The sequence below is a fragment of the Ictidomys tridecemlineatus genome, chromosome 7 (assembly GCF_052094955.1).
Source record: "Ictidomys tridecemlineatus isolate mIctTri1 chromosome 7, mIctTri1.hap1, whole genome shotgun sequence".
In the NCBI taxonomy this organism is placed as follows: domain Eukaryota; kingdom Metazoa; phylum Chordata; class Mammalia; order Rodentia; family Sciuridae; genus Ictidomys; species Ictidomys tridecemlineatus.
In genome coordinates this window covers 68,843,180-68,858,340 of record NC_135483.1, presented here as the reverse complement: position 1 = coordinate 68,858,340, position 15,161 = coordinate 68,843,180, and the positions used below count along the sequence as shown (strand labels likewise).

General features: G+C 37.4%; 1 protein-coding gene across 3 annotated transcripts in view; it reads right to left on the bottom strand.

Moving 5' to 3' along the window:
* The window catches only part of Prex2 (phosphatidylinositol-3,4,5-trisphosphate dependent Rac exchange factor 2), a 294,983-nt gene that overhangs the window by 147,463 nt on the left and 132,359 nt on the right, over positions 1 to 15,161 (bottom strand). For all 3 annotated transcript variants that reach the window (XM_040294020.2, XM_005322936.5, XM_078017136.1), the window contains 4 exons: positions 13,397 to 13,469; positions 10,333 to 10,475; positions 10,113 to 10,205; positions 7,435 to 7,583 (listed from right to left, as the gene is read on the bottom strand). In XM_040294020.2, the coding sequence (XP_040149954.2) occupies positions 7,435 to 7,583; positions 10,113 to 10,205; positions 10,333 to 10,475; positions 13,397 to 13,469 (458 nt within the window). The remainder of the gene's footprint in view (positions 1 to 7,434; positions 7,584 to 10,112; positions 10,206 to 10,332; positions 10,476 to 13,396; positions 13,470 to 15,161) is intronic.

Below are 15,161 nucleotides of genomic sequence, written 5' to 3'. Positions count from 1 at the left end.
GTTATAACTGGTTGTTGGGAGCTTCTACTGGTATTTAGTGGGTAAAGAATGGGATGCAGGTAAACTCCTACAGTGCACACAGCATGTCCTCAAGGATTTTGTTAATGCAGATGAGTATTTTACTTCACCAAAAATTTTCCCGGATGGGAATCAGCATAATTGTGCAAAGAATATGTACACATCATGCAATAAAAATTGTGATTTCTCACATTAAATGTCACTCTGGCCTATTTAAACTGGTTAAATATATTTTCTAAAATACCGTACTACAACCTTTTTTCCTATTCTCTTAGTAAATTTGCATGACCATTCCAAACTTTCTCTGAAACACAAATGTATGCATGTGTATGTGTATGTGTGTGTTTATTAATGAGTGATTTATAGTACTCAATGGAATAAAGACTCAAAGGTTTTACATTTCAAAAAAAAAGAAAAGAAAAAAATGAATATACCATCTTCAAAAAAGTTTTTAAATACAATACAAAATAGGTCCTTTTTATAGTTAAATATGAAATTTATTTTTTGAGAATGAAATCCTAGTATTTCCAGGCCTTGCCTTTTAGGAATGGTCCTTTCAACTTGAATTTTCTAGACTTAAATGTGACATAAACCAAAATGTGTTCTTGATATAATAATCAATGGAACAAATGAAATGATAAAATGGATAAAAGTACCATGTATGGTATCACAAGAGTACCCACTATGTGTTAAACCTCTCACTAAGTTCTCCACTTGCCTAGAATTACGTAGTGTCTTTGTAGCTCTGCGCACAAGCACAACTCTACACATCTTATGAACACATATGCTAAAGTGAACATCGAAGTGAAATAAAGTGCCACATTTAGCTGGGAAACAGAGAAAGAGAGGGCTGCACCTCAGGTTTCAAATACCATGCAGCAAACACTGAGGGACGGGTAAGCACCCCCGGTCCCAGATCTACTCTCCTAGCACTAATTCAAGGATGGGGATTTGTCTCTGTCTGTTTAGTTTGAAGACAGTGGCCTCACACCCATAGATTAGCAGTTAGAAGGGTGTTCTCACACCATATCTCAGTGCACCAGTCAATAGTTATGGGGTTAAACCAGAGAGAAAAAGGCAAAGCCTTAATGCTTACTAATGATTGTTTCTGGAATCACTACTCTTTTATCCCCTTCTTATCTTATTCCAGTATGCCTCTCCCTGTTAAAGTTCCTCAAAGTATCAGGAAATAGGCAAGTGGAAGAGCCTCATCCCAGGCATAGCTGGATTAAGGGAGAGGAAGATCATAGTTAGGTTTAGAAGGAAGACACTGTTGTGGTTCTTTGCTGCCCCCTAGCCCAGTCTGCCTAAATTACTAACTTTAATTAATGGTCACACTCTATTAGACCACCTGATAAGTTACTGGTGGAGCTAAAGCTTCCATCCACTTTAATGATTTCACACTGCCATGAACAGACTTACTAGGAAGAATCTGGACCATTAGACTGCTCTTTGACTCAGGTAAACTATACACAGTACCTCCAGCTGTTCGTGATTATATGTAAACATGCAATATTTTTTTTACATAAAACAATACATTTTAAGACAGTGAAGAATATTATATGTACCTAAATTTTTGTAAGTAGTTAAAAAAAATCTTGGTTTTGAAGTGATAAGTATCATTTTTCTGGAAATCAATGAAGTCGCTTATTGATAAATGATATAAGTAATATCTGAACAGTAGTTGTGGCATCATCATGATACATGAAGACAATGCATTAAGTACTTTATACTTATAATCTCAATCAGTTAAACAAGCAGGGAAAATTTGACTAGGTAATACTAGTACACTGATGAAAATGATTTTCAGAAGAAAAGTCATTCAATTGCAAGTTTACCTACAATATGTCTTCAAAAAACAGAACACATCTCAATATATAAAGCATGGCCCCACACTGTATGTATAAGGTGGTAGATATGAGAATTGACATTTAGAAAATGCATTACACTCTAAATTTCAAAAATATAGCTATTTATAGGTGATAAGACTGTAAGAAAAATATTTCCCCTCAGAAAAATCTGTACTCTCTTACTTTTCTACAATAAAAAATTTAAAAAATTTTCTAATCATAGTAGAAAGATGATATATATTTTTTAAATGAATGAGCATATTACCAAGCATACACAAGCTCGGAGCGTCTCTCAGGCTAGAAATACTCTTATGAGCTAGGGATATAGCTCAGTTGGTAGAGTGCTTGCCTCACATGCACAAGGCCCTGGGTTTAATCTCTAGCACACACCCAAAAAGAAAAAAAAAAAATCTAATCACCTCAGAGCATCAGAAAGTTTGATAGCTTTGTAACAGTGGTCCTCTTTAGGTTGTTGGTGCCCTTCCAACTGCAATTATTTTTAAAATGAACATGTTTCTTTCTCTTCTTCTCCGCCTACTCCTCCCTAATCTCTCCCTGTGGCTAATCTCAGGGAAAACAGCATTACCTTTCTTCCCCATGCTCCACAGAGTCATCTGTCCTTGAGTACACACCCACCATAGGAATGAAGTAATCCAGACTTTGGGGATGGTACCTGAAGATCTCAGAAATGACTATCTCCCAAATTAACTTGTGAATTAAAATTCCAACTCAGAACACGAGAAATGTAGCCTTTGAGTCACCTCTTTAAAGGCCCCCAGTTCCTGCTGATGGGCAGAATCACAGCCTCTGGAACAGGAGTCCACTGTGTTTCTCTTTCGCTGGCAAAGCAATAAACTCTTTTTCCCCCGTGGTTTCCAATAAACCACATCCTCGTTATTGGATTGGCGGCCTCACAAGAACTGAGCTTTCAGCAACAAATTGGCACCCCAGGTGGGACCCAAGAGCAGCCCCCCACTCCAGCTTTCTTGGGCAAGCCTGGCTCTCCAAGGAACCCCACTTCCATGCTGAGGATGTAAGGCAAACTTTCTGAGAGCTGACTGCAGTAAAGTTAGGAGACAGGTGAGTGGGTGTACCTCCGGTCGAACCAGAAGAGGTATTCCTGTGAGTAAAGGAAGGGACTGAGGGACTGTCCCCAGCAGCTACTGAAGCACTTTTTGCTTCAGGGGACCCCTGCCTTCCTTCCCTCAACTCTATGGATTGCTCCATCTTGGTCTATTTGAGAAAAAAGGATGCAGTAAATGTGCCATACCTTGACTGTTCGGTACGTTCCATCCCCTTTACCCGCACCGAAACCCTTGGTTCTATATAGTTGGTGAAACCTTTGTGAAATCATCTTGTCCCTCTTCGTGGGGACATCTGTAGTACCACTGGTATAAAAGTCAGAGTGGGAGTTGGGAACTTGAAGGATTTTCCTGTCTGGTCTGTTTTAAAGGATCCCGTCTGATCAGCCATGGTTCAGGAATCCCCTCTGGTTGTCTGTCTGTGTTTCTATTAGTTACTGTCCCTTTTAAGACATGGACAATACCGCACTGATTGTACAGGTAGTCTCTTGGGAAAGATCTTGGCTGGCCAATTTAAAGGTTCCTATTTGTTGGACTTGGTTTGGGGGCTCCTCTCTGTTGTCTCTCTCTGTTTGTTTTTTGTACAATCTTGCAATTGGAGCTGGTCTGTCAAAGATAAAGTAAGTTAAAGGTTTGTCCGAGATAATGTTTTATTGTAACGATCTGGCTTTTGAATAGCTTTCTGGATTATTGTACAATCTTGCAATTGGAGTTGGTCTGTCAAAGGTAAAGTTAAGTGGAAGAAATCTGTACAAGCAGGTCTGTGTTTTAAAGGTTCCCCTGGTTTTGGGATCCTCTCTTATCTGTTTTTGGGTTTTTGTATGTTTGTTTGTTTTGTCTGTTACTGGCCCTCTAAGACATGGGGCACACTGCATTGATCTTAGTGATCAGCACAGAGATCATGGCTGCATAGGCCACCTATAAGGAAAAGCCTGACTATGAGAAAGAGAGTTTACTGTAACACAATCTGACCCTTTATATGGTTTTTTTTTTGGATTGTTAGTCTATCAGGGGTGAAGCCTATGAAAGAGATTCTGTACGCACAGGCATTTATGCAGTTCCATGATAAGGGGTCTGAACAGTCAGGAACTAATTCAAGGTGCCAAAATGCATTGCCTCTGGGTCACAAGGAGAGCAAGCAGCTCACCGGCCCTAAAATGGGAGGAAAGCTGCCTGGGCTGTAGAAAAAATGGCCAAAGAGAACCTGGCCTCTGCCCTGCCTCCCAGCCCCTTCCGCCTCTGTTGAGTGGGAGCTGATGGCCACAAATGATGTGGTTTCAACACTATTAGTATGTGACCTGGAGACAGGAACAGTCTGCCCTTTAGGATCTGACAGGATGCCCCATTTGGCCAGGAGATATCCATCACTGGCACAAAATGATTCAATGCCTTGGGAGGCTGGCAAAATAAATAACTGCACCCAGAAAAGAAAAAGACAGAAACTAAGGCCAAACTGTGTTTTTAGGCAGCCTCTGCAAAGGGATCTTCAAGGAAGCCTAAAGAAAAAATGGAAAGGGTCTCCCCCATTGCATATGGATATCTAGCATAAAGAAAAGGCCCCCAATCAGTGGGGATCTCACTTAAAGCTGATGGCATTGTGATACTGATTACTGGAACAGCCTCAAAAATATCCTGTCCTCCAACCCCTTGAATGTAACCTGGGAGAAAAAAGATTAAGGCACAGGTTTTGTATATGCTAGATTTTCCAACCCTCTCCTAAGATGAAATCTGTTGTGTAAAGTAAATGTACAGATAAAATTCACAAGGACTATTTCAGAATATGAATTTAAGAGAAAGATCCAAAAATAGAAGTTATAGGTATGGAAATATACTTTAATACAGAAAATTAGAAGGTAAAAGAAATGTTTCTGGATGATAAAGTATTTTTTTCTGGTAAAGTAATATTCTTGGGCTAAAGTCAAAGATAAAAGAGGGCAAAACTAAGGATGCAAAGTTGTGAATGTCTAAGGAAGTTGCAGAAAATCTATGGAAGGTAAATCTCAAAAAGTTTGTTTGTAATTAAATTGGGTATGATTAGCTCAGTCGAAGTTAATGTTCTGATATGAGGCAACGTCAAAAACACTGATCTGCTCTTATCTATCAAGATAATTTTCTTGTACTTAATGGGTTTTCTTACTTGGGGAAACTAAGTCTTAAAGGAATTGGGGTTTGTACCTATTTGAAAATCATAACTGATTACTTTGAAACCGGTTAAACAAACAACGGTTACTAAGGTTATAACAATATAGTAACACCCTAACATATGTCTCAGCCTTGTCTAGTATTATATAAAAATTTATATAAGTTTACTGGTAAGATAACCAGTAAGTGCTCTCTTTTTATACATTGTGTCTGACATAGAAGAGCCACACTGTCATTTGAAGACCTGTCTTGTATCTTTTTGTTTTGACTAAGTCTATTTCTGATCATTAACAGTTTCCTGAATGTATAAGAGATTTAGGGGTCTCCTTTGATTTTTTGTTAACCCATGCAGATCTGTGATTACTGTTACCATACACAACACTCCTCAAATTATTCCATAAAATAGAAAAGGAGGGAATCCTTCCAAACTCATTCTATGAAGCTAATATCACCCTGATACCAAAACCAGATAAAGATACATCAAGGAAAGAAAACTTCAGACCAATATCCCTGATGAACAGAGACACAAAAAAACTCTCAATAAAATTCTGGCAAATTGCATACAAAAACATATTAAAAAGATAGTGTACCACGATCAAATGGGGTACATCCTGGGGATGCAAAGTTGGTTCAACATACGGAAATCAATAAATGTTATTCATCACATCAATAGACTTAAATACAAGAATCATAGGATCATCTCAAAAGATGCAGAAAAAGCATTTGACAAAATACAGCACCTCTTCAAGTTCAAAACACTAGAAAAACTAGGGATAACAGGAACATGCCTCAATATTGTAAAAGCTCTCTATGCTAAGCCCAAGGCCAATATCATTCTAAACGGAGAAAAATTGAAAGCATTCCCCCTAAAAACTGGGACAAGACAGGGATGCCCTCTTTTACCACTTCTATTCAAAACAGATTGCCAGAGCAATCAGACAGATGAAAGAAATTAAAGGGATACAAATAGAAGAACTCAAATTCACTATTTGCCAACTACATGATTCTATATTTAGAAGATGCACTCTGGATTATAAATTGCACTTTAAAAGTTAAAGTCAGTTAAAGTTACTTAAATATAAAGCTTTGGAAAGCACTTTGCCAAGTTGGTGTTCTCCAAACTAAAAACTATGTGTAGCAAAAATGCCAAATTTATATTAAAAAAAAATTAGTTGGTATTTATTCATGTCATTGGACGTTTTATAGCTGGATAAAGTAACCTGTTGTTAATAAGTTACATATACAATTTTGTCTTACTCTTCACAATAAAATTAAAATTTAAATGCATTTTTGGAAAATAACAAAGACAGCCTAATCTGTTTAAAGGTGACATTGTAAAATATGGAAGTATTCTGCCACTTTTTTCCACAAAAAGAAGCTGTGGAAAAAAGCTCTTAGCCTTTCTTTGATTCATGTTTCAGATACAATGTTGCATTGTGCTATTTTTAAAGAGCCCCACCTTACCTGAGATAAGGCTCTGCCTCCATGTTAGAATGCTCGAAAATAAGCTAGACTTCAGCTCATTTAAAACTGTTTTCAAAAGATTGATTTCGGTTGTAAAGATGACTGTGATCTCAGAAAGGGGATATAATGTATAAGTAAAGGTTCAAGATTATGAAAGTCATTTTTCTTGGTTCATAGCTATTACACAAACTGAATATGTTTTTTGCTCTACTAATTTCATTTTGTATTTTCCTTGTAAACTTTGTAACTTCTAAAAAAAAAAAAAGCAACAACCTGGGTTAATTTGTGATAATAAGTCATTACCTACAGGATAAATAGTATATAATGCTGACTTCCAGTACTAATACTGACCCCAATTAAAAGAAAGGAATAACTGTAAAATTATAGATATTGAAGTTATAATCTATTACTCCCTCTTTAAGACTGGTGAAACTGGCTTGCTGAGTGTTTAAAACCCAAAACTTGGAAATCAAAAGTCAAGGAAGTAAAAAGAAGCCAACATTTTGGCCCTTGCCCTCTAAGGTGGGCCAGGACCCAGAAAACAACAGGACCCCTCCTGGATCCTGCAACTCCAGCTTTCAGCAACAATTTCACATGCAATTCTTAATTCTCATTCATAATTTTCTCACTCTCTCTCTCTCTTTTTTTTTTTTTTTTTTTTTTTTTTTTGTTCCTGGGGACTGAACTCTGGGGCACTTGACCACTGAGCCACGTGCACTATAAGCAATGTAGGTGTCCATGGCCTACAAACTAGTATTTCGGATGCTGATTAGATTCTAAAATATGAGATGCTTAATTCTAAAAATTTACTTAGTTAACTTCCTATTTCACTCATCTATGTGTAATTTATTTAATCCCACAAAAACCATACAACTTACTCCCTTGGCTTTGTGCTCACAAGAACTCTTAGAGGCTTTTTGCTGTTTAAGCATGATTTCAAGAAGCAATCCACTTCATTGAAAGGTCTCATAAAAACCAGGTCACCATTAATAGCAAAAATCTTTTTCCCAACTTCCATGCCAGCCATCTAAAAGAGAAATCACACACACACACACACACAAAAAAAAAAATTATAATTCAAACAGTGACTTAATAAGAAATCTGTTTTCACAGAACTAGAATCTGAAAAATTCAGAGCTTACACACTTTGGCATTTTAAACACATCTGTAATGTTTTATGCAAATTCACAGAACTATGGATAAAATAAAACAGTTATCATCTTTTGAGGTCCTAGTTTTGCACTTGATTACAAAGTTTCAGTGAAATTCTCATCCATTCCTCCTTGAATTGACATTGTACTCCTCTTACTCCTTTTTCCATTGTATAAAGAATTCCTTTTAAAATTTCACCCTTTAAAACTATATTCAAACCCCAAGTTAATTTTTTTTTTTTATATTAAGAGAGTTTCAATCCTTGCTGTGTGTGTATATCTACGGACATATCAATGACACTCAATGGGCATTACTGACATTACTGAGACCCTGGCAAAAGGACCTGAGTATCCACCCCGCCCTCCCTTCCTGCTTTTCAGAGCAGCTATGGAAAATAGGGAGATGTACCCCATGAGCAGCTTCTCTCAGGGCTTTTGGTCCAACAGGAAAAATGGGAGGAGGAGGGAACTTGAGAAGAAAGGAAATCTCTAGAATCTATAAAAGGGTCAAGACACCCTCACTCCCTCAGGCACCAGCTCTGGACTCCCTCCTCTGTGGACTCTGGACTGTCTTTTTCTCCATTCTATCCTTTAAATAAAACTGAACAGGACCAGATACTGATTTTCAAGACCAGTTTCATTAGCATCAGAGTCTCCAGCAGAGCAGAGGAGTGGGCAAGAGAGCTCCAGTAATCACAGAGGTGTCAACAGTGCAAGATTCTGAGAGGGGACAAGGAAGACAACACCCCTCCAAGCTAACCAGAAGCTTTTCTCATCCAACCTACTACCCATAAACTCCCTGCTGCTTTTGGTCGCCTACTTGCAGAAGCCAGAATTAGACCCGGCAGATTGGCAAGGGTCAGATCCTGAGAATGGAGGAATTGAAATGTTAATTCCTTCAGAGCCCCTCCTCCACCCTTATCAAGAACCTGCCCCTGCTCCAACCTGTTGCTAAGGTAACCAGTCCCAGGAACTGTCCTTCCCTACAGGGAGTTGTAAAAGTTGCTAATTAACTCACCCTGGGTCCCATTCCTGCCTGGAATGCTCTTCCCAGGCCCCTCCAGCCCACCTGTTTCCCACCTTTTGGCCATCCCACCCAGCATTTCCTGGACCTAGTCTTAGCAAGAAGGAGAGAGATAAGGGGGGAAGGGAGCAGGGTAACAAAGGAAGCCTAGGACACATAAAAAAAGGCAAAACCCCTCACTTCCTGAGATACTAAGATACCAGCTATGGCCCTCTTCTCCCTCCTGGGAGAAGTCTATGTTACCCCTTTCTAAATAAATCCTGCTTTATATGCTTGCCTCAGAGTGCTTCTCTAATGTTATATACATGTGAGGGAGCAGATAACCAGCAGTATCACTGGGAGAGGGTATTCATTTGTGTCACAGCAGATGAAGCTGGGCTGTCCAAAGCATCTGTTGAAAATGCCTGAAAAAACATCTCCTTGTGTGCAATTGTTGGCCAGGTCCATCAGCGACATATAAGTTGACCAGAGTTACTCTGTTTGACATTAATGTGCTGCACCTAAAGCTTTATCTTGCATGAATTTGTGTTTTGGTAAAAGCAGAGACCTTGAACATTAGCAGCTAGGAGGATGGCAGACAAGTTACCATCTATTTTAAATGCATTCAAAGTTAAAAGTTTGATTTCATTAATTCTCACATTCTTTATTGAGATATATTCAGATGCTTGCTTGTTAAGTATCTTATGAGAAAGGCATCAAGGTGAGGATGCTTTCAACCTGATATACTTGGGACACAGCATTGGAAAGTAGCACCATGAGAGCACAGGATTCTGTCTGTTTCATTCATTGTTGTATTCCCAGAGCTGAGAACACTATCAAGCATATAACAGTTACTAAATAAATATTCCTGAACGAAGACATAAATTATTAGGGATTCCTCTGTTTAAAACCCTGGTGAAATGAGAGACTGTCAATCAGCATTAATTCAATGAGAAAATAAATCAAAGCATGTTCTTTGAATGATGGAAGATATATTCATAGAAAAGATAAAGGGGGTAGGTAAATAGAAGATATAGCCCTTGATTGAAAAGAAGAGGCACATATAAATGGTACAGGCACTATGCTGTCTCCATAAGTGTCCAGTTGGAATTTGTGATTAGAGAGGCCCAGGGACATAAGAGGAGCCAAGGTGTTTGGCCTCCCAAGAGGTCAAGAAGTTCAGAGGAATACCACCACCTCCCTGTCCCCAATATCTCTGAATACATAGATAGGAGTTCAGCAGCCACTAATCTCAAGAGTATTTGGTAGAACCTGAAAATAAGATCATGCAAAGACATTGTCTTTGCTAAGGATACTTATAAGGTTGATTTCAATTTGTTTGAAACTTTTATGTTTGTCTATCATGACAACAATTTTAAATAAAAATGCTAATGTACATTACCTCAGCATTAGACCCCTTTTCTACCAATTTTATTATTGGAACTTTATTTCTGTCTTCTAGCCCAAAGCCATAACTGCCATCATTAGATTTAATCTGAAATGCAAAATAATAACATTGTTGGTGAAAAATTAAAACAGAATGAAGGCATATGCATCAAATATATTTATGCAGTCTTCTGCTACTGTCTAATCAAGAAGGCTTAACATATTAACTAACTTACCAAGAGTGACTTTGCTATAACATTTTCCACAACTTTTAAATCATGTTTCATAAGTCGATGTTTCATATTTGATCCTTCCATTTCCTCATCCGCAAAAAAACGGAAAAGTAGGGGCTCATCTTTGAATTCACTTTTTTCCAGGACTACACAAACAGAAAGATTTAAATTGTTTCAATTAATTAAAAAATCAAATTTTCCACACCTGTAGACATTAGGTAAATAAAATATCTGCCCACAATCTCAACTATATATTTCTAGGATAAATGACACAAATATCCCTCGGATTTTTTTTTTCTATTTCCTTCTATAATTTCAAATCAGTGTTTCCCCTAAATTGCTGTTACCTAAAGGATTTTGCATTTTTAAAATAATTATTTTTCCAATGTTAGCTTCTTTTCTACTTGACCAAGTCTGTCATTGATCAGATTAAAATCCAAATTTAAGTAAAAGATTTTAATAAATCCTAACATGCACTGCAATGCAAACTTAGAAACCTGTAGTGTTCTCAACTCATAGTAAACATTTTACGCATGTTTTTAATATCTTGCACAATTATGGAAAATTCAAATAGGTGAAGGGTTGGCTTGCATGTGTGAGCAAGTCCCATGTGTCACTTTTCTTCTAAGACTTCAAGCATAAACATACTTTCTGGGTGAAATGTGATCTTTGTTTCCACATAGTTCTTTTCTGTTTAAAAGCAATATTCAGCCAGGTGTGGTGGAGCACACAGCTCAGGAGGCTGAGACAGGAGGATCACCATTCTCAGCAAAAGTGAGGCTCTAAGCAACTTAGTGAGACCCAGTCTCTAAATAAAATACAAAACAGGGCTGGGGATGTGAAAGGAAAGCAAGGAACTAGGAGACAGGTGAGCGAGAAATAAAAGACGGAGAGTCGGCAGAGATACACAGGATGTTTATTTGTCAGAGTTGACAAATAAAGGCACATCTCTCCATAGGTGGAGTGAGGCAAAACAGGCTTGGGGTTCAGGACTTTTATGGGGCATTCAGGGATTACAGCTGGGCAGGTCCCAATGTGGCCCTTAAGGGTAAAGTTGGTATCAGGGAGTGGTGAGCCTTTGTCAGAAAGACCCTTGGGCGGGAAAGTGAAATTTTTCTTAAATTGGTGGCTGTCATTTAAGATGGCTATCCAGATGCTATGCAAGGACCTTACAGATGTGGCTCAGTGGTTGAGTCCCCTGAGTTCAATCCCGGGTACCATCCCAAAATTGCAATGTTCTCCAATAATCTCATTTCTGTCAAGGTCAGTTTTTTCCCTTCTATCTGACCATTAATGTTTTCCCCCAAAGCCCCTAAGATCCTTGGCATGGACTGATGACATAAGGTTTATGTTTTGTTAGCCTTGTTTAAACAAAGTCTAAATACTAAAGAATTTGTACAGAATGAGATCCTGACATCTGTCAAAATGCTTTACATGAGAAATCTTCTGTATTTCTCACTCATTTATCCTTTGTACCTTGAAGTGTACTTCTTGGGCCAAGTTGATTCATAGAACTAGGAGCTAAAGGGAAGACAGTGGAAAGAATTATGTTTTGTGATGGATCAGTCCAGGTCTGGAACTGATTCTGGGTGTGACAATGAGAAAATTACTTAAACATTCCACATTTCAGTTTTCTCAGTCTGCAAAATGAGGGTAATAAAATCTTCACCATGTTGTATTAAACTAAAAGGAGGCAATCTACATAAATAACTTGGCAACTTGGTAAGCAATCCAAAAAGACCACTATTTCATTTTATTATTTTTACAGAGTTGATTAGATAGGGAGACTGTATTGATCTTTGAATGAAAGACTCACTGGCAACGTATCAACTATGACATAAAAGCAACACAAGCCAGGGTGAACAACAGGAATGATAACATATTTTAGATTAAATCTTGCCTAAATGAGCTAAGCGGAGTCGCAAAACTCACATGAGGCTTCTGCTATAGCTGTTTTCATTCACCAAATAACCCATCAAAAGGAACAGGGGAAAGCATCAATATAGCCAGGCACGAGGCAAACTAGTTTCCCTTGTCAGTTATGGCTACTCTGTTGTAAAACAATATTTTACAATAAATGTTTAGATGAATTTACTGCTTCCTGATGCTTTATGTAAAATGAAGAATGAATCAAAACTTTGAGCATTTTCAACTTGATATTCTAGTTTAATTCCCTAAAATCTTATAATTTCTTCCATTAAATGGTTTGTTCTTCAGGGACTAGTGTTTCTCTTGGACAACCCACACAGTGATCTGTCTACACAGAGAAGAGACAGAAATCCCCAACCAACACGTGATAACCAAGGATGCTCTCAGAACTGCTAGGACTTTGGCTATATTTCCTTCATAAAGGGTAACAACCTTCTGTAAATAACTGGCAAATGAATACAAGTGCTATGGCTATGAAACATAGTTAGAAGCACAATACATCAATAATTGAAAGAAAAATGTTTTGAGTCCACAGATTCTAGAACCTAGTGTGAATAGAGAGGAAAAATCCAATTTTGTTTTGATAAATCCATGAACTTTATTTAAAAACTCTTGTTTGATGACTTTCAGCAAATCATCTAGTCATCAAACAAGAAAAAAATCAATCATTAATGGCCAAAAAGAAACATTTTCCCCAGAGATCTATAATTTAATTCCCTAAAGTGATTTTGAAAATATCCCCCCCAAAAAATAACAATAAATATTCAGCCATATGTCATTTAATTATTCTACTTTCCAGTATAATTTTTAAAAATATGAGTCTAATCTGAAACCAATTCAAAGAGGTACATGAGCAAACCAAAACTTCTAGCTCAAGCCATTGCTCTTCTGGGATTAGCATTGTCTAGAAAAATAAAAGTCATGGCAACTGGTAGATAACAGAAATTTGACACAGGAATGGCACCAGCAATGAAATGGATTGCAGATGTGGTGATTCAGCATGGACCCAGGGCAACACCCACACAGCCTTGCTGGTGGTTCCTGTGGACGTCACTAGAGTACTGAGATACTCCCAATGTTCTAAGAAGAACCAAAACAATGAAATACATCTGTAAGCTTCCAAGACAAATATCCCTACCATGGTGCATAAATCCATTGTCACAGAGTCCAATGCCAAATATCATTGCCTCTTCTCTGGTACGGCAATCCCCCTGTTAACCAAAAAGTACTGTGTAAGTCAGAATCAACACAAGCTGTTCTGTATCTATCACACTTGACACCCCTAGCACTATATTCAGATAAAGTCATTCATGTATTGCTGCATGCATTGTTTCCTAAGACAGAATGCATCCAACAGTTATTATATACATCCACCATTACATAAGACAGAATGCATCCAACACTCATTTAATACAAAAACAGTTTCTTTTGACAATAAATAAAAATATTTATCATTCTCTGGGTAAAATTTTTATTAAATATGGAAATATATAAGTATATAATATTTGTTGCCTCTACACATAATCCCTGTTATTTCTTAGATACTATATCATGGTTAAGGAACAGGAAAATAGCTATAAAATGATGACACTCTAAATATAGGTAGGTAAAAACCATTTTGCATGATTTTGGTCAATCACTCTTCTCTTCTACCAAATGCCCTTGCTTTTGAGGCACTTTTAACACAGCCTATTAATCTCTGGTGACTTGTAACACCTCAAAGTGTTTAGACAAGCCAGCAAATGCAAGATTTTCTTTCATTATCTAGCCAAAAGAAATAATCACATCAAGCAACTAAACCCAACAAAACAGCCCAAACAACGTCTTAATATGGTTTTGATTTGGAAAACACGATTCTACTGATAAAGATCCATCTACCTCTATGAACACATATCTTTGTAGATATATCTCATATTTATATGTTTTACAGTTTAAGAAACTTTTTCTCACATATTGTCTCATTCTTTTTGTCCCTAGCCTATTCTTTAGAATTTAGATCCTCGACCAAATCTATTCTCTCTTCTTTATCGATTCTCTTTAATTTCTATTGTCAACACCCTAATCTGACATTTGATTTTTCCTTGTACAAAGTATCAACATTTTTTCTGGATATTAACATATGCTATTATAGAACTCAACTTTTCTACACAGGAATTTCATGTTCCAAAATTTTACATTTATATCAAAAATTTTATTATGCTTTCAAGACCTTCCATATCCTAGTTTTACTGTCCCTCTCCAGATTCACATTACAAAGTTTAATACCCACAGCTCTCACGCTAGTCAGCTCAGCCCCCCTGTGTGGCCTGGATTCTCTGTCATTTTCATCCTTGTGTTCACTCAGGTAATGGTTCATGCTTGCAATGCCCTTTCCTTTACCCTCCATTCATTTAAATTCTACCCATCACGTATGAAGAACCCCGGGTAAGTTTCACCTCATGCTGTGACAACTGCAACCCTGTTAACCTCCCAAAGCATTTGTAATCTCTAATTTCGAACTATGCATCAGACCTCCTTCAAAAATCTAGCTCCTTGATAATTATAATGCATTCAATTCAAAAGATATTTTTCTGCATATTATGCCAAGTGCTAGAGATCAAATGTTAAAATATTCAAACATAAAATATTTCCTTGCCTTCTGGTCATTTGAATCTACTAAAGAATTTGGTCACTTAGAATGTGGCACATAGTAAGTACTATTATTCAGTTATAATTAATATTCCTTATCAGGCAGATATACCCAGAGAACTAAGATACAGAAGAAACCCCTGAGTCCATGTCAGAGAACCCAGCAAGGCTTCCTGGGGGAGACAATGCTGGAATAATTAGCCCAGTTTCCAACAGCGCTTAAGGCAGAAACCATGGCAGCTTCCAGTTTTCTTAGTTTATTGTATTTTAATCAT